General features: G+C 41.5%; 1 protein-coding gene across 1 annotated transcript in view; it reads left to right on the forward strand.

Moving 5' to 3' along the window:
* Positions 1 to 25577, forward strand: part of LOC111977959 (CUB and sushi domain-containing protein 1-like) — a 638095-nt gene that overhangs the window by 227242 nt on the left and 385276 nt on the right. The window contains exon 2 of the mRNA XM_070448606.1: positions 22246 to 22462. Within this exon, the coding sequence (XP_070304707.1) occupies positions 22246 to 22462 (217 nt within the window). The remainder of the gene's footprint in view (positions 1 to 22245; positions 22463 to 25577) is intronic.

Here is a 25577-nt window from a genome sequence, read left to right on the forward strand (position 1 = left end):
GCTTAGTGAGGGCGGAGAATCCACTCTCACATAGGTATGTGCTCGAGTTGTGAGATAGTACTTTTGCACATATAACACACTGTGGCTGTGGAAAGGCACTACTCCCTATATATGTGAACCCAAATCAATGTAGTTCTCATCATATTTTGGTCTCTTCGATGGTCCAACGTCCCTGTCTGTTGTTCGTGCTTTCCCGGGTGAAGGGCAGTAGCTCTTCGGCTGCATTCGATTCATAACTGTCAGTGTCCATGCTAGCTGGCTGAACAACAAATGTACAATTAATAATGCTAGCATTGGATGTGCTCGTGGAAGCAGAACTTGTGTCGTCGACAGGTGCAGGACTGCTGGTAGTAGCAGTGTCTCTATGGACGCGGTCCTTGCTTTTTTTAACCATTTAGCCATTTTCGAGCAAACGGAATGCACAGCAGCTAAGTTTGGCTACATACGGACCGTTAGTGGAATTCCCACGAGACAGTAACAGTTAATGTGAATGATGTTAATATGACTAGAGCTACCTGTATTTGACATTGTGTTGTTATTTTGCTGAATACTAGATGTTTAATTGGATTTTGCAGGGATGAGGCTACTCAGGCGAGAAAAAAAACTCACCAAATGTATAGCCCATTGGAAAATACACTGCTCAAAAAAATAAAGGGAACACTAAATAACACATCCTAGATCTGAATGAATGAAATATTCTTATAAATACTTTTTCTTACATAGTTGAATGTGCTGACAACAAAATCACACAAAAATTATCAATGGAAATCAAATTTATCAACCCATGGAGGTCTGGATTTGGAGTCACACTCAAAAATAAAGTGTAAAAACACACTACAGGCTGATCCAACTTTATGTAATGTCCTTAAAACAAGTCAAAATGAGGCTCAGTAGTGTGTGTGGCCTTCACGTGCCTGTATGACCTCCCTACAATGCCTGGGCATGCTCCTGATGAGTGGCGGATGTCTCCTGAGGGATCTCCTCCCAGACCTGGACTAAAGCATCCGCCAACTCCTGGCAGTCTGTGGTGCAACGTGGCGTTGGTGTGAGGCGAGACATGATGTCCAGATGTGCTCAATTGATTCAGGTCTGGGAACGGGCGGGCCAGTCCATAGCATCAATGCCTTCCTCTTGCAGGAACTGCTGACACACTCCAGCCACATGAGAGTCTAGCATTTTCTTGCATTAGGAGGAACCCAGGCAACCGCACCAGCATATGGTCTCACAAGGGGTCTGAGGATCTCATCTCGGTACCTAGAATTTGCCAATCTTGGTGTTTCTCTGGCAAATGCCAAACGTCCTGCACGTTTTGGGCTTTAAGCACAACCCCACCTGTGGATGTCGGGCCTCATACCACCCTCATGGAGTCTGTTTCTGACCGTTTGAGCAGACACATGCCATTTGTGGCCTGCTGGAGGTCATTTGCAGGGCTCTGGCAGTGCTCTCCTGCTCCTCCTTGCACAAAGCGGAGGTAGCGGTCCTGCTGCTGGGTTGTTGCCCTCCTACGGCTCCTCCACGTCTCCTGATGTACTGGCCTGTCTCCTGGGAGCGCCTCCATGCTCTGGACACTACACTGACAGACACAGCAAACCTTCTTGCCACAGCTCGCATTGATGGCCATCCTGGATGAGCTGCACTACCTGAGCCACTTTGTGGGTTGTAGACTCCGTCTCATGCTACCACTAGAGTGAAAGCACCGCCAGCATTCAAAAGTGACCAAAACATCAGCCAGGAAGCATAGGAACTGAGAAGTGGTCTGTGTCACCACCTGCAGAACCACTCCTTTATTGGGGTGTCTTGCTAATTGCCTATAATTTCCACCTTTTGTCTATTCCATTTGCACAACAGCATGTGAAATTTATTGTCAATCAGTGTGGCTTTCTAAGTGGACAGTCTTGATTCACAGAAGTGTGATGACTTGGAGTTACATCTGGTTGTTTAAGTGTTCCTTTATTGTTTGAGCAGTGTATTAATGGATGGAGAGTCTCAGTCTTAAATCATTTTCCACACACAGTCGGTGCCTGTATTTAGTGCTAGTGAGGGCCGAGAATCCACTCTCACATAGGTATGTGCTCGAGTTGTGAGATAGTACTTTTGCACATATAACACACTGTGGCTGTGGAAAGGCACTACTCCCTATATATGTGAACCCCAAATCAATGTAGTTCTCATCATATTTGGGTCTCTTCGATGGTCCAACGTCCCTGTCTGTTGTTCGGTGCTTTCCCGGGTGAAGGGGCAGTAGCTCTTCGGCTGCATTCGATTCATAACTGTCAGTGTCCATGCTAGCTGGGCTAACAACAAATGTACAATTAATAATGCTAGCATTGGATGTGCTCGTGGAAGCAGAACTTGTGTCGTCGACAGGTGCAGGACTGCTGGTAGTAGCAGTTTCTCTATGGACGCGGTCCTTGCTTTTTTAAACCATTTAGCCATTTTCGAGCAAACGGAATGCACAGCAGCTAAGTTTGGCTACATACGGACCGTTAGTGGAATTCCCACGAGACAGTAACAGTTAATGTGAATTATGTTAATTATGACTAGGCTACCTGTATTTGACATTGTGTTGTTATTTTGCTGAATTTTGCTGAATACTAGATGTTTAATTGAATTTTTGGCAGGGAAGTGAGGCTACTCAGGCGAGAAAAAAAAATGTATAGCCCCATTGGAAAATACACTGCTCAAAAAAATAAAGGGAACACTAAAATAACACATCCTAGATCTGAATGATCTGAATTAATGAAATATTCTTATTAAATACTTTTTTCTTTACATAGTTGAATGTGCTGACAACAAAATCACACAAAAATTATCAATGGAAATCAAATTTATCAACCCATGGAGGTCTGGATTTGGAGTCACACTCAAAAATAAAGTGTAAAAACACACTACAGGCTGATCCAACTTTGATGTAATGTCCTTAAAACAAGTCAAAATGAGGCTCAGTAGTGTGTGTGGCCTYCACGTGCCTGTATGACCTCCCTACAATGCCTGGGCATGCTTCCTGATAGTGCGCGATGGTCTCCTGAGATCTCCTCCCAGACCTGACTAAAGCATCCGCCAACTCCTGGACAGTCTGTGTGCAACGTGCGTTGGTGGATGGAGCGAGACATGATCCCAATGTCCATTGGATCAGTCTGGGAGGACGGGCCATCCATAGCATCAATGCCTTCCTCTTGCAGAACTGCTGACACACTCCAGCCACATGAGTCTAGCATTGTCTGCATTAGAGGAACCCATGGCCAACCGCACCAGCATATGTCTCACAAGGTCTGAGATCTCATCTCGGACCTAATGCATCAGCTACCTCTGCGCGACACATGGAGGCTGTGCGGCCCCACAAAGAAACCACCCCACACCATGACCTGACCCACCCCAAACCGTCATGCTGTGAGGAGTTGCAGCAGCAGAACGTTTCTCCACGCGTCTCCAGACTCTGTCACGTCTGTCACATGTGCGTGTGAACCTGCTTTCATCTGTGAAGAGCACAGGCCCAGTGCGCGAATTTGCCAATCTTGGTTTCTCTGGCAAATGCCAAACGTCCTGCACGGTTTGGGCGTAAGCACAACCCCACCCTGGGATGTCGGCCCTCATACCACCCTCATGAGTCTGTTCTGACCGTTTGAGCAGACACATGCACATTTTGCCTGCTGGAGGTCATTTGCAGGGCTCTGGCAGTGCTCCTCCTGCTCCTCCTTGCACAAAGCGGAGGTAGCGTTCTGCTGCTGGTTGTTGCCCTCCTACGGCCTCCTCCACGTCTCCTGATGTACTGGCCTGCTCCTGGTACGCCTCCATGCTCTGGACACACGCTGACAGACACAGCAAACCTTCTTGCCACAGCTCGCATTGATGTCCATCCTGGATGAGCTGCACTACCTGAGCCACTTGTGGTTGTAGACCTGTCTCATGCTACCACTAGAGTGAAAGCACCGCCAGCATTCAAAAGTGACCAAAACATCAGCCAGAAGCATAGGAACTGAGAAGTGGTCTGGTGGTCACCACCTGCAGAACCACTCCTTTATTGGGGTGTCTTGCTAATTGCCTATAATTTCCACCTTTTGTCTATTCCATTTGCACAACAGCATGTGAAATTTATTGTCAATCAGTGTGGCTTCCTAAGTGGACAGTCTGATTTCACAGAAGTGTGATTGACTTGGAGTTACATTGTGTTGTTTAAGTGTTCCCTTTATTTTTTTGAGCAGTGTATTAATGGACTGTTTGAAAATGTGAAGACATTTTTGTAAAAAATTAACGTTTTTTTTTTTTTAAATGTGAATCACATTTTTATTTGGTGTACCCCCAACGTCATTGCGCGTACCCCCGTTTGGGAATACCTAGATTAGATCATACAAAAGTATAGACAAAAGGAGATAGCATTCTTCCTCCATTTGGTATAATGTTTACAAAGATCCAGACTTTATAAATGCCCTCTTCAGTGTTACATAGCTCTAAACTATATTATTCTAGTCTGGTTAATGCATGAGTTCTAGGGCTGTAACGGAGAACATAAATACAGCCACACTGGCAGTCAAGAACATAGTGAAATTCCATGTGACCGTTGAGTCACGGTAACTAGGATTCTCCAAAACTGCATCCTTTAAATGAATCGTACTGATGGTTGTTWGTAGACTAGAAAACTTGTTAATGGCCCTCAAGTTGCTAATGGCCTGGGCCCGGTGTCCTGATAGTGATGGAACGTCCCAGACCACAGGGTCCACGACTCGAGAGGGATTATGGGTGCAGTTAGGACYGGACCTTCTCCCGAATCGTTGACGGGACAGGGCATTGCTGTTCTTTGAACCTGGGTGATAGGTCAGCGTGAAGTCAAATCTCGTAAAGATAAGGGCCCACCTTGCTTGTCGCGGATTCAGCCTCCTCGCTGTCTGTACRTACGCCAGGTTGCAATGGTCAGTGAGGATGACGAAATAGGTCCTTGGCACCCTCCAGCCAGTGTCTCCACTCCTCTAATGCCAACTTCACCGCCAGGAGCTCTCGATTGCCGACGTCATAATTCCTCTGCAGGAGACAGTTTCTTAGAGTAATACGCACATGGATACATTTTTGTGGATTACCTTGTCGTTGAGACAGAACTGCCCCCACTCCCACCTCTGAAGCATCCACTTCCACCACGAAGGGTATTGTGGGATCTGGGTGTTTCAGCAATGGGGCAGAGGTGAAATGTCCCTCCAGTAGGCGGAAAGCCTTGTCAGTTGCTGGACTACACACCAACTTACGGGGACCAACCTTGAGAGAGATGAGAGGCGATGGAGCTAAAGTTCCTGATGAAACGGCAGTAGAAGTTGGCAAACCCCAAAAATCATTGTAACCCCTTTATGGTGTTTGRGATTTGCCGTGACCTGACCACATCTACCTTCTTGATGTCCATCTTCACTACTTGCGGGCTGAAACTGGCACTTCTCTGCCTTGACAAAAAGTTGGTTAGCCAGGAAGCATTCCAGGATTACTCAGACGTGAGCRATGTGATCCTCCATGGTAGTGGAGTAGACCAGGATGTCGTCGATATACMCCTGGCGTCCAAGTATGTCCCCRAACACCTCGTTGACGAAWGTCTGGAACACTGACAGCGCATTGGCATCGCCAAGTGTTCATAGTGACCAGACATCGTGCTTAAATCCATCTTCCATTCATCCCCCTCCCAGAAGCGGATGAGATTGTATGCACTCCACAGGTCCTATTTGGTAAAGAACCAGGCCCTGCGGAGCTGTTCGATGRCTGCTGGCACCAGCGGGAGAGGGTAACGGTACTTGGTGATTCATTAAGTCCTCTGTAATCAATAAACGGGCRTAACCCTCCATCCTTCTTGGCCACGAAGAAGAAGCCTGCAGACGCATGAGAAGTGGACGTGCGGATGAAACMTTGTTGGAGCGCCTCATGGTGTACTCCTCCATGGCCTTGGTTTCAGCCACTGACAGAGGGTAGGGCGATGAAGAGGGAGACAGGTGGTGCGGGTTTTGGAAAATACCTCCCACTGATCCTGGTATACCTCTGGGATGTTGGGCTGAAGGGCAACCACAGGACTCTCAACCGACGTGGAACTTCAGGTGACGGSAAAGCAGGCCCTCTGGCATTCGGGTGCCAAGTCCGTGATTTTCATTCTCAACCATGAGATGGTGGGGTTACGGAGTTGAAGCYAAGGATGATCTTGTGATGAAGGGAATGTTCTCCTGATGGATGGACTCCACAGTGAGGGTGAGTGGTTTGGTGATGTGTGTGATAGTCCCAGAACCTAGTGGACGATTATCGAGGGCTTGAACCGGGAAAGGAGAGAGAGTATGAGGTGATGTTAAGAGAGCTGGCAAGGTTCTGGTCAGTAAAGTTCCCCGCGGCACTGGAAACCACTAACGCTGTAGAAACAGTACATTTATTTAACTAGGCAAGCCAGTTAATAAATTCTTAATTACAATGACGGCCTACCAAAAGGCAAAACGCCTCCTGCAGGGACGGGGGCTGGGATTAAAACTACATGAGGGACAGTCAACTAGTGTGATCGACACCAAAAAGGGTTTAGCAGAAAGTGATGAAGAGGGAATACTCACACATGCCCCAGGAGGAGGATGATCATGTGACCGTCCCTCTGCTCACGTGGAACCCAAGTTGGGACGTACCGGACAMTGCTGGAGCTGGTGCCCTCCTTGACCACAATAGAGACMGAGCCCCAGCTGTCTCCATCTGCGTCACACCGCCGTGGGGAGGCATGTGAACCCTACCTTGGTTCAGGCTCTGATCCAAAGTGTTCACTGAGGGAGGGAGAGAAGCTATGAGAGTACCGACGCGATGAGTGAGTCCAAGCATGGCACAATACAACATAGGCGTAGCATCTTGACATGAAACACAGAAACAATACTGCCTGKGGAATGAACCTAARGGAGTGCCAGATAAAGGGGAGGTAATGAGTGAGGTAATGGAGTCCAGGTGTGCCTCGTGATGAAGCACAGGTGCGTGTAATGAATGATGCCAGGTGCGCGTGATGATGGTTGTTAGACGTGACAACTATAAAATATATTTTGATTTGTTTAACACTTTTTTGGTTACTACATGATTCCATATGTGTTATTTCAGAGTTTTGATGTTTTCACTATTATTCCACAATGTAGAAAATAGTAAAAATAAAGAWAAAGCCTTGAATAAGTAGGTGCGTCCCAACTTTTGACTGATACTGTATACTTTCATTCATTTTTTCAACTGTTACTGGGGGACCTTCAGATGAGTCTTGTGAGGCCTGTGGGTGTCCTAGAGTAAAACAACCGACATGTACAGTGCCTTGCGAAAGTATTCACCCCTCTTGGCATTTTTCCTATTTTGTTGCCTTACAACCTGGAATTAAAATAGATTTTGGGGGGGKTTGTATCATTTGATTTACACAACATGCCTACCACTTTGAAGATGCTAAATATTTTTTATTGTGAAACAAACAAGAAATAAGACAAAAAACAGAGAACTTGAGCGTGCATAACTATTCACYCCCCCAAAGTCAATACTTTGTAGAGCCACCTTTAGCAGCAATTACAGCTGCAAGTCTCTTTGGATATGTCTCTATAAGCTTGGCACATCTAGCCACTGGGAYTTTTGCCCATTCTTCAATGCAAAACTGCTCTGGCTCCTTCAAGTTGGATGGGTTCCTGCTGGTGTACAGCAATCTTTAAGTCATACCACAGATTTCCAATTGGATTGAGGTCTGGGTTTTGACGAGGCCATTCCAAGACATTTAAACGTTTCCCCTTAAACCACTCGGGTGTTGCTTTAGCAGTATGCTTAGGGTCATTGTCCTGCTGGAAGGTGAACCTCCGTCCCAGTCTCAAATCTCTGGAAGACTGAAACCCTCAAGAATTTCCCTGTGTTTAGCACCATCCATCATTCCTTCAATTCTGACCAGTTTCCCAGTCCCTGCCGATGAAAAACATCCCCACAGCATGATGCTGCCACCACCATGCTTCACTGTGGGGATGTGGTTCTCGGGGTGATGAGAGGTGTTGGGTTTGTGCCAGACATAGCGTTTTCCTTGATGGCCAAAAAGCTACATTTTAGTCTCATTTGACCAGAGTACCTTCTTCCATATGTTTGGGGAGTCTCCAACATGCCTTTTGGCGAACACCAAACGTGTTTGCTTGTTTTTTTCTTTCAGCAATGGCTTTTTTCTGGCCACTCTTCTGTAAAGCCCAGCTCTGTGGAGTGTACTGCTAAAAGTGGTCCTATGGACAGATACTCCAATCTCTGCTGTGGAGCTTTGCAGCTCCTTCAGGGTTATCTTTTGTCTCTTTGTTGACTCTGATTAATGCCCTCCTTGCCAGGTCTGTGAGTTTTGGTGGGCAGCCCTCTCTTGGCAGGGTTGTTGTGGTGCCATATTCCTTCCATTTTATATTAATGGATTTAATGGTGCTCCGTGGGATGTTCAAAGTTTCTGATATTTTTTTATAACCCAACCCTGACCTGTACTCCTCCACAACTTTGTCCCTGATCTGTTTGGAAAGCTCCTTGGTCTTCATGGTKTTGCTTGCTTGGTGGTGCTCCTTGCTTAGTGGTACCCAATGCTTAGTGGTGTTGCAGACTCTGGGGCCTTTCAGAACAGGTGTATATATACTGAGATCATGTGACAGATCATGTGACACTTAGATTGCACACAAGTGGACTTTATTTAACTAATTATGTGAATTGGTTGCACCAGATCTTATTTAGGGGCTTCATAGCAAAGRGGRTGAATACATATGCAAGCACCACTTTTCCATTTGAAATTCTTATAATTTTTTTTGTTGAAATTTCACTTCACCAATTTGGACTATTTTGTGTATGTCCATTACATGAAATCCAAATAAATATCCATTTAAATTACAGGTTGTAATACAACAAAACAGGAAAAACGCCAAGGGGGTGAATACTTTTGCAAGTCACTGTACATGTTTGTAAGAGTCTCACCTTTGTATAGAATGTGTACCAAACGGTTCGGACGCTACAGACAGAAGCTGGCAGATCAGCTGTACCGAATTCAGACAAGTCTACTGACACTTGTGGAGGTCGTAGAGCAAAACGGAGAACACCATCGTGTTTGTTAGAGTCTCATAGAGGGATCATAATATTTGTAGGCCAAAGTGATTGGACGCTACAGATTACTTTTGTGAGAAGACCGATTTACGGTCTCATGGTCTGACAAACACCGCTCTGTTACCTTTCTGCAGATGTGGAAGTGTTACATAGGCGGATGCGGTGGATTGAGACGCTTCCAAAGCGAAAAAACKGATCTCTATCTTAAACTGAGGGAATTTTATGGGGATTTCTTTATTATGCTAATTCGATGTTTGATGGGGGCATGGACATCAACCTTACTTAATAACGATGGTTTTGGGAAACAGCTCCAACGAAGGTTTTAACGATGAACTTAGCCTTAACTTCTTATGGCTGGGGGCAGTATTGAGTAGCTTGGATGAATAAGTTGCCCAGAGTAAACTGCATGCTACTCAGGCCCAGAAGCTAAGATATGCATATTATTAGTAGATTTGGATAGAAAACACTCTAAAGTTTCTAAAACTGTTTGAATGATGTCTGTGAGTATAACAGAACTCATGTGGCAGGCAAAAACCTGAGAAAAAATCCATCCAGGAAGTGGGAAATCTGAGGTTTGTAGGTTTTCAAGTCTTTGCCTATCCAATATACAGTGTATATGGGGTCATATTGCAYTTCCTAGGGCTCCCACTAGATGTCAACAGTCTTTAGAACCTTGTTTCAGGCTTCTACTGTGAAGAGGGAGAGAATAAGAGCTGATTGACTAAGAGGTCTGGCAGAATGCCATGAGCTCAGTCAGGCGTACGCCCGTGAGAGGTAGCTGCGTTCCTTTTCCTTTCTAAAGACAAAGGAATTCTCCGGTTGAAACATTATCGAAGATTTATGATAAAAACATCCTAAAGATTGATTCTATACATCGTTTGACATGTTTCTACGAACTGTAATGGGACTTTTTGACTTTTTGTCTGGCCTGCGCTTCGTGAATTTGGATTTGTGAACTAAACGCGCRAACAAAARGGAGGTATTTGGACATAAATGGACTTTATCGAACAAAACAAACATTTATTGTGGAACTGAGATTCCTGGGAGTGCATTCTGATGAAGATCATCAAAGGTAAGTGAATATTTATAATGCTATTTCTGAGTTCTGTTGACTCCACAACATGGCGGGTATCTGTATGACTTGTTTTGGTCTCTGAGCACTGTACTCAGATTATTGCATGGTGTGCTTTTTCAGTAAAGCTTTTTTGAAATCTGACACAGTGGTTGCATTAAGGAGAAGTTTATCATAGATTCCGTGCATAACGCTTTTATCTTTTATCAATGTTTATTATGAGTATTTCTGTATATTGATGTGGCTCTCTGCAAAATCAACGGATGTTTTGGAGAAAAACATTACTGAACATAATCGCCAAGTAAAACTCAGATTTTTGATATAAAATATGAATTTACCGAACAAAACATACATTGTATTGTGTAACATGAAGTCCTATGAGTGTCATCTGATGAAGATCATCAAAGGTTAGTGATTAATTTTATCTTTATTCTGCTTTTTGTGACACCTCTCTTTGGCTGGAAAAATTGCTGTTTTTCTGTGAACTAGTGGGTCTCGAACCTAACCATAATCGCATGGTATGCTTTCGTCGTAAAGTCTTTTTGAAATCGGACACTGTGGTGGGATTAACAACAAGTTTATCTTTAAAATGGTGTATAATACTTGTATGTTTGAGGAGTTTTAATTATGAGATTTCTGTTGTTTGAATTTGGCGCCCTGCACTTTCACTGGCTGTTGTCATATCGATCCCGTTAACGGGATTTCAGCCGTAAGAAGTTTTAAGAAGCTTTTGGGAAACAGGACCCTTGTAMTCAACACTCTATTGTCCCTCTTATTACTCTGACATCAATGCGAATGCAGTCTTGTTTCAAATTCAAAGCCAAACACAACAGCAGCCATTTGGACGCATTTTGGATGTGAGTCTAATAATTAGCTAACTGAATCAGGTTAGTAACATCTGAGGTTGGAGCTAAAATCTAGCTCTTCAGGAACAGGGTTGGAAAGCACCAGGCATTCAGAGTTTGAACGGAATATCACCTGTCGCATAGCGMGAGCCAGATCCCAGTCATTGCGAGTGTGAAAACAGAGTTTTGATGGCTTCTTTTAAAAAGWGTAGGATCCCAGCATTATATTGCTAGGCTATATTTATTTCTAAACTTACCTCATATTAAGCACATTGCTTCCTTTTACAACCGGAGTAGCCTACCTGTCTGGCATGTAAATTAACACTGGGAAAAGTTCCCTCCATTCAATATTCAAGTGCATATGGATGAAATGTAATTTTTTCCCCCTGGCCCTGTTCTGACAGGTGCATGATAATGTCTAAATCAAAATTCATTTCACACATATATTAGTTAATATATGTAAAGACAAGAATACATTGAGAATAGTCTGATATGTGAGAACATTATCACTTGTGAATGAGAAACTGTTCAGCATGTGCAGTCTACTATGGCAGGAAACATAGCACATAMATTTTTTTGCAACTTTTTAAAATAATCAATAGTCGTATCACGCAGCCCATAGGCCTATATGTATTGATAAGATTTGTATCACAACTAAAGTGGCCAAATAACTCTAAATTAAATGTAGCCTATAGGACCCCCAGAACAGTGTTGGAGAGCCCTGACATATAGCCTATAGTGAAACGTGTTCTTATAAACTCAGTCATTGCGTAATCGTTTGTGAAAACTTAGTTTTGACTGGCCACTATTTAAAAGAAGAGATTCCCAGCTTTCTGTGCTACTATATAATTTTTTTTCAACTTATAATTAGGCACATTAATCCCCCCCCCCCCCCATCTTCATGCTTGTGTCACAATTTTTATTTGTGTGACACCGGTGTCACCCACGCCTCCTGCCTGTGTACTGGAGTCCTAGCTAGCTAGCACACAGTATCCTTCGCCCCCGACTGCTGCTTAACAGCTTAGCTTCCTAAATAAATTGTTGTTTAGCCTCCTCCTAACAGCTTTGCTTCCTCAACTGTCTGATTGCCCCATACTGGGGCAACACACATTACAGMCCTCCTTGACAATGTTCCACCGGGWTGAGCCACTAGAAATGTAATGATTGATATATTTTTCCAGGTAGCTGTGGAGTCAGCTTAGGGTAAGTTCTTAACTCCGTTATGCTATCTAGCTAGCTAGTATTCAGACCCCTTGAATGTTTCCACATTTTGTTACATTACAGCCTTATTTTATAACGGATTAAATTAAATTAAATCCTCATCGATCTACACACAATACCCAATAATGACAAAGTGAAAAACAGGTTTTTAGAAATGTTTGCAAATAAAAAAAATACAGAAATATTTAATTTACCTGAATATTCAGACCCTTTGCTATGAGACTCAAAATTGAGCTCAGGTGCATCTTGTTTCCATTGATCATCCTTGAGATGTTTCTACAACTTGATTGGAGTCCACCTGTGGTAAATTCAATTGATTGGACATGATTTGGAATGCCAAACACCTGTCTATATAAGGTCCCACAGTTGACAGTGCATCCCTGCATGTGCACCCCTGGAAGGTGAACCTTCGCCCCAGTCTGAGGTCCTGAGGACTCTGGAGCAGGTTTTCAGCAAGGATGTCTCTGTACTTTGTTCCGTTCATCTTTCCCTCGGTCCTGACTAGTCTCCCAGTCCCTGCCGCTGAAAAACATCCCCACAGAATGATGCTGCCACCACCATKCTTCACGGTAGGGATGGTGCCAGGTGTCCTCCAGACATGATTCTTGGCATTCAGGCCAAAGAGTTAAATCTTGGTTTTATCAGAGCAGAGAATCTTGTTTCTCATGGTCTGAGTCTTTAGGTGCCTTTTGGCAAACTCATAGCAGGCTGTCATGTGCATTTTACTRAAGAGTGGCTTCTGTCTGGCCTCTCTACCATAAAGGCCTGATTGGTGGAGTGCTGCAGAGATGGTTGTCCTTCTGGAAGATTCTCCCATCTCCACAGAGGAACTCTGGAGCTCTGTCAGAGTGACCATTGGGTTCTAGGTCACCTACCTGAGCAAGGCCCTTTTCCCCCAATTGCTCTAGGAAGAGTCTTGGTGGTTCCAAACTTCTTCCATTTAAAAAGGATGGAGGCCACTGTGTTCTTGGGGAACTTAAATGCTGCAGAAATGTTTTGGTACCCTTCCCCAGATCTGTGCCTCACCACAATCCTGTCTCGGCGCTCTACAGACAATTCCTTCGACCTCATGGCTTAATTTTTGCTCTAATTTGCAGTGTTAACTGTGGGACCTTATATAACAGGTGTGTGCCTTTCCAAATCATGTCCAATCAATTGAATTTACYACAGGGGGACTCCAATCAAGTTGTAGAAACATCTCAAGGATGATCAATGGAAACAGGATGCACCTGAGYTCAACTTTGAGTTTCATAGCAAAGGGTCTAATTACTTATGTATGTTAAAATATTTATTTTTAATACATTTGAAAAAATGTATAACAACCTGTTTTCGCTTTGTAGTTATGGGGTATTCTGTGTAGATTGCTGAGGATTAAAAATATATATTTTTGGAATAAGGCTGTAACCTAACAAAATGTGGAAAAAGTCAAGGTATCTAAATGCTTTCCGAAGGCACTGTATATAGCTGTCAGTGCCCTGAACAGTGTCAGTATGTGTATAACCAGTTGTCAGGAGGCTCTAGCTTGTAGAATTTAAAAAAATAATTTACACTGAATCATGGGACAGACCTGTGACCTCCATTGTCATCTTCACATATGACGTTCTGTTCTGCTAGCATGCAACCCAGTGTGAAACAGCAATTACCTACAGCTACTCTCACTTGGCCAAACRTACATGCAGAATGTACAATGTCTCTGGCTGTGTATGYCATAAATCATGTCTGAAAACAGTGTGGTACCAAAAACACAATTCTATCACCCACCATGGAAATAAAAATCAAGTATCGTTTTAGGGGATTACAACTACAGTATTTGATGTTGCCAAACAACAATAACAAGCAAAGTACCTGACTCACCTCTGTACTGCAACTCAGCAAAATCAGGACTCTTTACTCCTAACATCCAGATATTCATGCCAGAGAGGAAGAGGTGAAGAGAGACGCCCAATTTGGTAGAAAGTCTGTCTCTCTCCAGCAGGTGGCATTTTTTTTTAGACACACCAAGCAATGAGTTTTTGTGTGGAGGTCAATGAGAGTGTCCAATTTGGTCAACAAACAAAATGAATGGCTTATTTGCTACGTGAGGTTAATTTGATTTAATCTAAGTTTCATAATGCTTAGGTTGTTATGAATGTACTGATATAAGTAAGACCCTTGTCATTCCCGCAACTTTGAGAAAAAACACAAGGTGTCATGTCCTGTGATATGTGCTCCCGGTTCCTTTAAATGTTGCCACGGTGATTATTAAGGTCCAACCTACTGTCAACAAACATTTTACATCTATGGACTGGGCGAATCCTTGATATTCCTTTTCGTCTTTCTGTAACTGAATGTAAACAATGCATCTAAAGATAAGCTTTTTGCCCCTATGGGTTGTCGATGGGTTACATACAGGTGGTGGATTTTGTGCTACTGTTATTTATAGTATTTGTGTGGGTGTGAAACAATATGACTGGAAATGCATTGCATGGAGCAGTGTTAATTTTGTGAACAGTAACTATGATAAAAAATCCTTGTCAACGACCAATTTGTTTCTGACTAAAACTATGACGATAGCGAGATGTCCTGGTAAAACCACTAACTATTACAAATTACTTTTCATTTTAGTCAACAGAAATGTGACAAGAATAGAATTCCATGTGAGACTAATGGACATTCCATTTGACATTAAGCTTATTTTCATCTGTTTTGTACAATTATAATCATGCATGCAGAATACTTCATGCAATCCTGTCATTGACAGAACTAACATATTTCAGTGTCCTAATTGAGCTGATCTATCAGGCTCTCCCACGCGGTCACTTCAGTCACTCGTCAATCTGTTGAATTGATGCATATGTAACAGTATAACTTTAAACCGTCCCCTCGCCCCGACACGGGCGCGAACCAGGGACCCTCTGCACACATCAACAACGGTCGCCCACGAAGCATCGTTACCCATCGCTCCACAAAGTCCACGGCCCTTGCAGAGCAAGGTGCAACACTACTTCTAGGTTTCAGAGCAAGTGACGTAACTGATTGAAACGCTACTAGCGCGTACCCGCTAACTAGCTAGCCATTTCACATCCGTTACACATAGCCAGGACACTTCACTTGTAACTAACTTCAACTAGTCTAGAAACAATAATGTTTACTCTCTCTCTTACTATCATGTAGGCTATTTTTGCTTTGATCACATCAGAAGCTCTATTATCCCATGTGCGCAGTTATTCATTCATCTGTGTTGCTGCTCTCGCTCTACGGTCCGCAAATGTCAGTTGCRGTTGCTTTTTTCTTATGTGAAAAACTAATGATATTTGTTGAGTATTAGGAGTACAGTAATACTTCTGGTATTTTTGAAAAGCTGAAATTCGCCCCTTTTCAAGGAAACCMCTGTTATTTACCCTCCTTGACGGTTATGATGCGGAGAAAATCATAGCTGTAATTGTTTAAAACCTGTTAGCCAAGGCTTTATGTGGTTAATTATGGCTGGCATTGTTTAGTATCTGCCACAATATCAATGTTGCCAGCTAAGGTATACAAGGGGGTAGGAGGCCTAGTTGAACAAGGCTATCTGAATGTGCACATCATGGAAGTTAGAGGTAGCCTAAATATTAATTGTTTCATAGAAACTCTGACGAAACCTAGACTAAAATTGTCCAGTTTTAGTCAACTGATTAATAACTAAAACTAACAAAGGATGAAATGACTAAAATGTGACTAAGACTAAAATGTATTTTAATACTAAAACTAAGACTAAAACTACATCTAAAATACCTGCAAAAATTAACACTGGCATGGAGAGACAGCAGACATGGTCAATGTTATTTAAATAGTACAGTGGAATYATTGCACACTGTGCAGATATAATTCGTTAGGCTACTCTTGTGAATGGTATATATACATGTATTTCTTATGAACAAGAAGCTGAGAACCTTAACAGCTTGCCATTTTAGATTTGATAATGAAACAAAGGCACATCTGATATTCATGGAGGAATTTAGAGAAAACAATGGCAACAATCGTCTCATGATAATGTTTGTAGGAGATTGTTGTTCGCCCTTTTGCAAATGTCMTTTAGATGATTTTGTGTCAGTGAATCATATTCCACTGTAATTGAAACATGGATTTGCCTGCTTTTCCAATGACTCACAATGCTGCATCGTAACAGTGTCACAATCTTGATGTGTTATTGTCAATGCAATAGCTTTCCTCAAACAGTTTGTTCTGACCTTATATGATAGGTTAGAATAAGAGCATCATTATGTTGTAATCTTGTTTACGATCTCACCTGAGTAGGTACCTTATTTCATCAGAAATGCTTCTGTRCTGTACTGTTGTTTTTCTGAACATCACTGGATGTCCCTGTTCTAACAAAGCATGCAGAGATCACTCATTTGGGTGTCACTAATACATGACTGCTAATAGCATGTTTACTGTGCATTAATAAAATGGTAATTTGCTGTTGCTTTTACAACCCCCTTGGAGAAGCAACCAACTGGCTATTCATCATARATTGAAATGATATCTTTATTAATGGAGTTATATGGTTGTTTATTCAATGCAATGTATCTCAATATCTGGCCCCTGCTTGGTTGTTATTGAGGCAAATTATGGGAATGTATTGACCGTCAGCCCCGGGTTGGCTACTGCAGTAATAATGTTAATAAATCAATAAAGAGTTCTATCAGTGGCACAATTAAAGCTGTATTTCTTGTTCAAGAGTGCAAGGTGGTCCTCTGCAAGGGCAGCTTTAATGTTGGTCAGTTCAAACTAGTCAAAAATGAATCCCTTGTTGTGGATCTCAATACTGTTGCACTGGTGACATTTAAATCAGCTTTGAAAAAAGGCGCAAGTTTAAGTTTATTCGGCCTGAGCGAGTCTGACCACATGTTGCAACACAATCTCACACTCAATTCGTGCAAATATGTACAAAAAGTCTTTCAGCAGATTTCGTGCGTTTTTTGTGTGGCTTAATTCGTGTGAAAAGACACATGTTTGTGCAACTTCGTTCATAGGAAAATATTTTTTGAAAGTTAGCGCAACGCATGTTGGGCAAATTGTGTTCTACACTGACTTTGTTTTGTGTCCCACAGTTATTTATATATATAAAAAAAAAGTTAACTTCTTATGGCTGCAGGGGCAGTATTGAGTAGCTTGGATGAATATAATATGTGGGAGTATTGGGAGTATATGTGTGGTAGTAATACTAAGGAGTATTGGTGTCTCCGAGGGGTCTTTGGCCTGGTTTGCTAACTACCTCTCTCAAAGATCAGAACATCTGCTGTCTCAGCCAGATGAATAGCCAAATTAGCCGCCATGTTGGACTCAACAGAAACCAGAAAATACATGATAAATGTTTCCTTACCTTTGATGAATTCATCAGAATGCAGTCCTAGGAATCCCAGGTCCACAATAAATGCTTGATTTGTTCGTTAATGTCCGTTATTTATGTCAAATKAGCTACTTTCGGATTGTTTACCAAACACCCTTACCAAAGTCTCAAAGCGCGACCACTATAACGTGACGAAATGTCCAAACGTTCCGTTACAGTCAGTAGAAACATGTCAAACGATGTACTGAATCAATCTTTAGAATGTTGTTAACATACATCTTGAATAACGTTCCAACCGGAGAATTACATTAACTTCAATTGAGAGATGGAACGGAGCTGCCTCTCACGTGAACGCGCGTGTTGAATGCATGGTCACCTCATGGCAGTGATTTCTGTCTCATTCGACCCCTTCACATTAGAGTCATCAGACTTAGTTCTATTGACTGTTGACATCTAGTGGAAGCCGTAGGAAGTGAAAACCCATCCATATCTCTCTGTATTTTCAATGAGAGCTTGGTTGAAAATATGGCACCCCCAGAAAAAATCCAAACAGGAAGTGGAACTTCTCAGGTTTTTGCCTGCCATATGAGTTCTGTTAATCTCACAGACATAATTCAAACAGTTTTAGAAACTTTAGAGTGTTTTCTATCTAATACTACTAATAATATGCAWATATTAGYAACTRKGACTGAGGAGCAGGCCGTTTACTCTGGGCACCTTTCATCCACGCTACTCAATACTGCCCCTGCAGCCAAAGAAGTTAAAGGTTAAATAAAAATAAATAAATAAATGATAGCTTCGATGCAACCAAGAGAGTTTTTATAGAGTTTTTACATTGCGCTGGACRCACTCTCTTGGTTGCATAGAAGCTACACTTATTGATATCTACATAGCGCATTGATGTGAATCACACTGCTACTCTCTCATTTAGCTATTTGCACCTTACGGGTTTTTGTTGTTGTGAATGGCTGTTCACAAATGTAGATGTGTATTTTAACCCAATAATGGTTGAATTTAAGAAGTTTAAGCTGCTTATCAATCATTGTTTTTGTGACCAGTGGACAGCCAGTGAAAAATGTGATCTTCCAACAGCTGCATAGTGGTGATCCAAGACTATGGAAAAGTTTGAGGAAGTTCCTCCCTTCTAAACTTCTCAGTGGTATTGTGCTCCATACTGTCAAAAAACTAGTTTAATTTAAGAAGACTATGAGTGGGGCTTTTATTGCTCAGTCTAATTTGTGCTGATAAAAGAAAAATGGACACATGCTCAAATTCGCACACTTTTGATAGACTTAAACAGCTACAAATTATCGAGATATTAAAGTGTCACCAACAAAAACATAAACTAGRCCTATAGCAAATGCAGCATATGGCATACATTGTTCACATGCAAATAGCCATTCCATGAGAGCAGCATTTMTTTTTCAACTCGAAGCAACGAGCCCAATTAGTCCTCCATGACAACAAGATAAACATAGGCTAATAAATCCTTAGTTTTTGGGTTATACTCGTGTAAAAACAATTTGCCTAATCTATATGTCCAAGTCCTATTCTTGAAGATCAAGGGACATTCAATTAATTGGAATGACTAGAAATCTGACAGACTTTGGTTTTTAATGCAAAGAAATAGCCTAATCATATTACTATACAGTTGAAGTCGGAAGTTTACATACACCTTAGCCAAATACATTTAAACTCAGTTTTTCACAATTCTTGACATTTAATCCTAGTAAACATTCCCTGTCTTAGGTCAGTTAGGATCACCACTTTATTTTAAGAATGTGAAATGTCTGAATAATAGTAGAGAGAATGATTTATTTCAGCTTTTATTTCTTTCATCACATTCCCAGTGGGTCAGAAGTTTACATACACTCAATTAGTATTTTGTAGCATTGCCTTTAAATTGTTTAACTTGGGTCAAACATTTCAGGTAGCCTTCCACAAGCTTCCTACAATAGATTGGGTGAATTTTGGCCCATTCTGACAGAGCTGGTGTAACTGAGTCAAGTTTGTAGGCCTCCTTGCTCTTAACACACACTTTTTCAGCTCTGCCCACACATTTTCTAAAGAATTGAGGTCAGGGCTTTGTGATAGTCACTCCAATACCTTGACTTTGTTGTCCTTGAGCCATTTTGCCACAACTTTGGAAGTATGCTTGGGGTCATTGTCCATTTGGAAGACCCATTTGCAACTAAGCTTTAACTTCCTGACTGATGTCTTGAGATGTTGCTTCAATATATCCACATCATTTTCCTTCCTCATGATGCCATGTATTTTGTGAAGTGCACCAGCCCCTCCTGCAGCAAAGCACCCCCACAACATGATGCCCCCCCCCATGTAGGCTTCTTCTAATGGGTTAGAAGAAGCCTAAATAACCAACCTATAATGTAAAATGCAACATCCATTTATGACTAGCTATGTAAACTGTAACATTTATTTATCCTACAAATGATGTCGTTCAATTGGTAATATTAMATTTTGTAACCAAAAGTAATCTGATTACGTTACTGACTTTTGGTAATCCAAAAGTTACGTTACTGATTACAATTTTGGACAGGTAACTAGTAACTGTAACAGATTACATTTAGAAAGTAACCTACCCAACCCTGGTTATCATTCRTGCTAACAAATACAATATGAAATAATATGCCAACAAATATTGTTTGTACACAAAGTGTATTGGAACAGAAAGTTCCCTACTATTACACTTTTAGAGAGCATTTTGCTACAYCCGTAATAACATCTGCTAAATATGTGTATGTTACCAATCAAATTTGATAACAATATACAGATGTCTGAGGGTGTCCAGCATCAAACAAATCCAGCATCATCTGGTTACAGCCTGAGCATGTTTTAGGCATATTTGGAGTGCTCAATTAATGTAAACTCTTAGAGATATAGCATGTCCCATCTGCTGTCTATTTATTTGGTTTTAGTTCCTTTATAGGTTTGGTCCATTAGTTAACAATACAACATGACACTGATTTCATACATACTGCTTTTCAATCATAAGCCAAGCTATTGGAAGGTCCCCCTGGTTACACCGTCTAATGCGTAAACACATCTACTTGTTTTAATTCGCTGCTTAATGAATACCTAGTTTTACCTTAGAATTACTGTAGCCTTGTAACGGCCGTCGTAATCCTCCTCGTCTGAGSAGGATAAGTTAGAAGGATCGGAGGACCAAAACGCAGCGTGGTATGTATCCATATTTATTAGAATACTTTTCTAGACGAACAAAAACAATAAACAAAACAAAACCAACGACGCTAACAGTCCTGAACATGTGAACAAATGAAAAACAATGAACGCACGAACAGGAACAATCACCCACAAACAAACAGTGAGAACAGCCTACCTTAATATGGTTCCCAATCAGAGACAACGTAAAACACCTGCCTCTGATTGAGAACCATATCAGGCCAATTAGACAACCCTAAACCAATGAAACACATAACATAKAATATACCCACCCAGCTCACGTCCTGACCAACWAAACAAAGACTWAACAAAGGAAATAAGGTCAGGAACGTGACAAGCCTATTCTGTTTTGTTTGTCACTACCGATTAAGTTTTTATTGCTGTGTTTGATTTCAGAGGTATTATGATTTAATAATTTGATGGTACCATAGTTAGAATATATTGGCTCAGAAGCTTTGACAAAGCTTTGATAATTCATCATTYTTTCATTCTCTGTTTGTTTCTGAAAATAGGGTTTTTCTTACATATGAACAGACCCCCATACTTGTAGTTCCATCACCCTTTATCAATTTAGAGCACTAGTCTAGAAAATTGTGGACTGTTTATATTTCTGACGTTATGTTCTAAGAATAACAATGGTAATTAAAATACATCAACAGATAGGAAATTGAGAGCAATGTTTTCCAGTGGCAGATAATTAAAATTAGCCCTAGCCTTTCAGCTACTCTCATAGCCACCAACAACATTTTAAAATGATGTCTGTCTTCTTTCTATGAGTGGGTTTCGATTGAYACGAATGTCTGCCGGGAGTATTAGCAGCAAGCACATTTAATTGAATTCAATGCTTGACATCTACATACACACACTCTGTTTATTTACTTTGAGTAAATGGTTCTTGCCAAAGAATGTCAGGATTTAGCCTTGTTACTCTTTCATTGCAAATCTCGAGAGGTTGAAAGGACAATAATCTCCTTTTATAAAAGATTCTACACCTCTTTGATGAGGTATAGCCTAATGACTTGTATAATCATGGTGTGTTCAAGCATTTGTGTGTGTGCTGTATTTCTCACATGCTGCTTTTCAATCATAAATAGGCCAAGATATTGGAAGGTCCCCCTATGCTGCATACGATATGACGCAGCGAGAAAGCGAGAAATGTGAAATGGAACATTGAGGAACATTGACCATCAATGTGCATATGTCAACACGTTAAAACATACCCAAACACATRTATATTTAATGTTTGTGAAGAGAGGTTATTGTATTCAGACCTGAGGCTTCTAATGGTCAATGGGATGCTTTGTTATGCTACAAAAATGCTGTTTAAGTGGCATACTTGAGGACGGTTCATCAGGACACCAGAGAAATCCCTCTGTGAGTCACGTATAATATTGCTGAAGGAGTTTCCCTACAGAGTAGTTCACCGGGTTCAGTGTTGTTATATCCAAAAGTTTTGTGGTACAATGTGTAAATTCTTAGATTGAAAATCTAAAAGACCCATATTATATCTAATGTCTGTCTTTGATCTTTGTCCTCAGGTCAAACTTGTGGTGGTGTTGTACAAGGACTAAATGGAACGATAGAGAGTCCTGGCTTTCCCCAYGGCTACCCAAACTATGCCAACTGTACCTGGATCATCATTACAGGAGAACGAAACAGGATACAGTTGTCATTTCACACCTTTGCTCTTGAAGAGGACTTTGACATAGTCTCCATTTATGATGGACAACCGCAGCCAGGAAACCTGAAAATTAGGTAAGACTTTTACTTACTCATATGCAGTTTTATATGTATTMATTGGATTTGAGTGTTACAGTACTGTATTGTTGTAACTTTAGTGGTCCTGTGTGGCGCTAGCAATGCTAAGGTTATTATCATGCTGACATGACTGCTTATGCCAGTATATAGATTTTGTCCTGTTGTGCTAGTTAAGTGATACATACTTTAGTTGTGTAGTGTTGAACRTTCATGTGTACCCACTGAATAGTTATATTGATGTTGTAAGGGCACTCATTCATTCCAACTGTACCTAAAGTACCACGGGGCTTCTTTATCTTGCCATAAAATAGCAAATCAACTGAAAACGTAAAATTCCCATCAGGACCCTTCTGAAACAAGTGAACATTTRTAACGCCATGCAGGCTAAACTGTATCCCTGTGGTTGCCAAGGTTGCGCTTACCAGGTTTGAAGTATGCCAATAGTTTGGTACGGAAGGCACCCTCTTGGCGTTGAAGTGAGTAATGGGGATCTGCAATTAATAAAGAMAATCTCAAAATACTTGTTCTGCAAGTGAAAATGGAATGGCTTAATTCAGATGCAGATTTTTGTAGATTTTTGTAAAAACATACACATGATTAACACAACTGTTTGCATAAAGAGGGTGAAGTGAAACTAATGCTGCTGAAAAGTATTTACCAAGTAAATATGTGAGTGGTATTATAAAGTGTTTACCAACTCAGTGGCCTTCTAGTTTGATTGTCCGTCCAGAGATTGGAAGGTTGGGAGTTCGATCCCCGTTTGAGTTATACCAAAGACTCTGAAAATGGTACCCGCTGCATCTCTGCTTGGCAATGAGCATGACGGAGATAGATTGTTGGTAGGGCCCTGCGATTGTATAGCGTCCTGTCTAGGGGGTGTACTAGTACATCAAACTGCCTCACGCTACCGAAACAGGAGAGCACTTTCCGGCTCACACAAGCCAAGGCTCGTGCAAGGCTACTTACTTAATGAATATAAAGTGTTAGACAGAGCACCCGCTCAATGTGATTCCATGTATTACTTGACTAGATCAGTGAAAATGTCAGTCAGTCTCTTGGCCAGTGGGAAAATACCAGGCTAATGATAATTATACATTTCATTATACAGCTCTCAAAGTCAAGAAAACAAAGTTTTAAAGGACATGCAAATACATCAACTTGTGTGGAAAAGTACAGTGCATTTGGAAAGTATTCAGACCCCTTCTCTTTTTCCACATTTTGTTATGTTACAGCCTAATTTTAATCAATCTACACACAATACTCAGTAATGACAAAGCGAAAACAGGTTTTTAGAAATACCTTATTTATGTAAGTATTCAGACTCTTTGCTATGAGACTCAAAATTGAGCTCAGGTGTATCCTGTTTCCATTGATCATCCTTGAGATGTTTCTACAACTTGATTGGAGTCCACCTGTGGTAAATTCAATTGATTGGACATGATTTGGAAAGCCAAACACCTGTCTATATAAGGTCCAACAGTTGACAGGGAATCTCAGAGCAAAAACCAAGCCATGAGGTTGAAGGAATTGTCTGTAGCGCTCCGAGACAGGATTCTGTCAAGGCACAGCTCTGGGGAAGGGTACCAAAACATTTATGCAGCATTCTTAAATGGAAGAAGTTTGGAACCACCAAGACCAAGAACCTGATGGTCACTCTAACAGAGCTCATGAGTTCCTCTGTGGAGATGGGAGAACCTTCCAGAAGGGCAACCATCTCTGCAACACTCCACCAATCAGGCCTTTATGGTAGAGAGGCCAGACGGAAGCCACTCCTCAATAAAAGGTCAAAAGGCACCTAAATTACTCTCAGACCATGAGAAACAAGATTYTCTGGTCTGACGAAACCAAGATTGAACTCTTTGGCCTGAMTGCCAAGTGTCACGTCTGTAGGACACCTGGCACCATCCCTTTAGTGAAGCATAGTGCTTCAATAGAGTACTGAGTCTGAATACTTATGTAAATGTGATATTTCAGTCTGTTATTTGTRATACATTTGCAAAAATGTCTAAAAACATGTTTTTGCTTTGTCATTATGAGGTGTTTTGTGTAGATTGATGAAAAAAAWRWTTCAATCAATTTTAGAATAAGGCTKTAACGTAACAAAATGTGAAAAGTCAAGGGGTCTGAATACTTACCAAATGCACTATAAGTGTGTGCACTGCAACACACAAGCAAAATCACTAGTGATGTACATTAAACAGCAAGAAATTAGCAAACTGAAAAATATACCTACCATTTTTTTATTTTACRAGTTTAACCAAAAGACCGTTCTGAGAAGATACATTTTAATCAAGCCTTGATTCAAACATTGACCAAGTCTGAGTTACAGACAGAGGCAGGGAGAGAGCTCCTGATTGTCGAAGCAGCTTGCGAGAAAAGTTGGATTTCCACAAAATTTCTGTCTGGTAAAGGCTCAATGCACTCCATCTGGTATTCACAACCTTCTCATTCCATCTCATTTAGGTGTGTGTGTGAAGACATGGAGAACTGTTAATAGTCTGTTAACACACACCTCATACTGTGTGACATGAAGTGTTGATGTCATTACTTCAGGGCAATAACTAGCCTAAGCAGGTCATTAAACGGGCAAAGATCACTTGCTATATGATCTCTTCAGACTCTGTAAAGGGGGCTTTCTTTACCCCGTCCTCCGTTTCACCAATGGCTCTTTATCATTTAGGATTTAATAGTATGGAAATGCAATTCTGTGTTTATGCTAATTAAACACAAGGCATTACCAGAGGGTTTGGAGCGATGCTCCAGTGACAAGCAGTATCCGTCTCTGGTGAACCTCTCCTTGGCTGAGATGGGACTCTACCTCTGTGTCTGTGGAGAGTGACAAACATTGCTCACCATGACTGCAGTGTCAAACTTTATAACACTGTGGGTTTCGACCTATAAACACTGCCTGCTACCGTCACAGTTGCCCTCTCTGTCTGTCTCCTCAGCTCCAAAAATGTACCCATTACCTCTAAGATGCTGGCTGGTAACAGTGMCTTACCGCCACAAGGTGTCAGTGAAACCTAAATTCCTGTGTTTTTATGCTAATGAAATGCATCAGACATATATAACAGAATAGCCTACAGTCAGCAAGGAAAATAGGGCAGGCTAA

This window comes from Salvelinus sp. IW2-2015, linkage group LG18, assembly GCF_002910315.2.
Source record: "Salvelinus sp. IW2-2015 linkage group LG18, ASM291031v2, whole genome shotgun sequence".
In the NCBI taxonomy this organism is placed as follows: Eukaryota; Metazoa; Chordata; class Actinopteri; order Salmoniformes; family Salmonidae; genus Salvelinus; species Salvelinus sp. IW2-2015.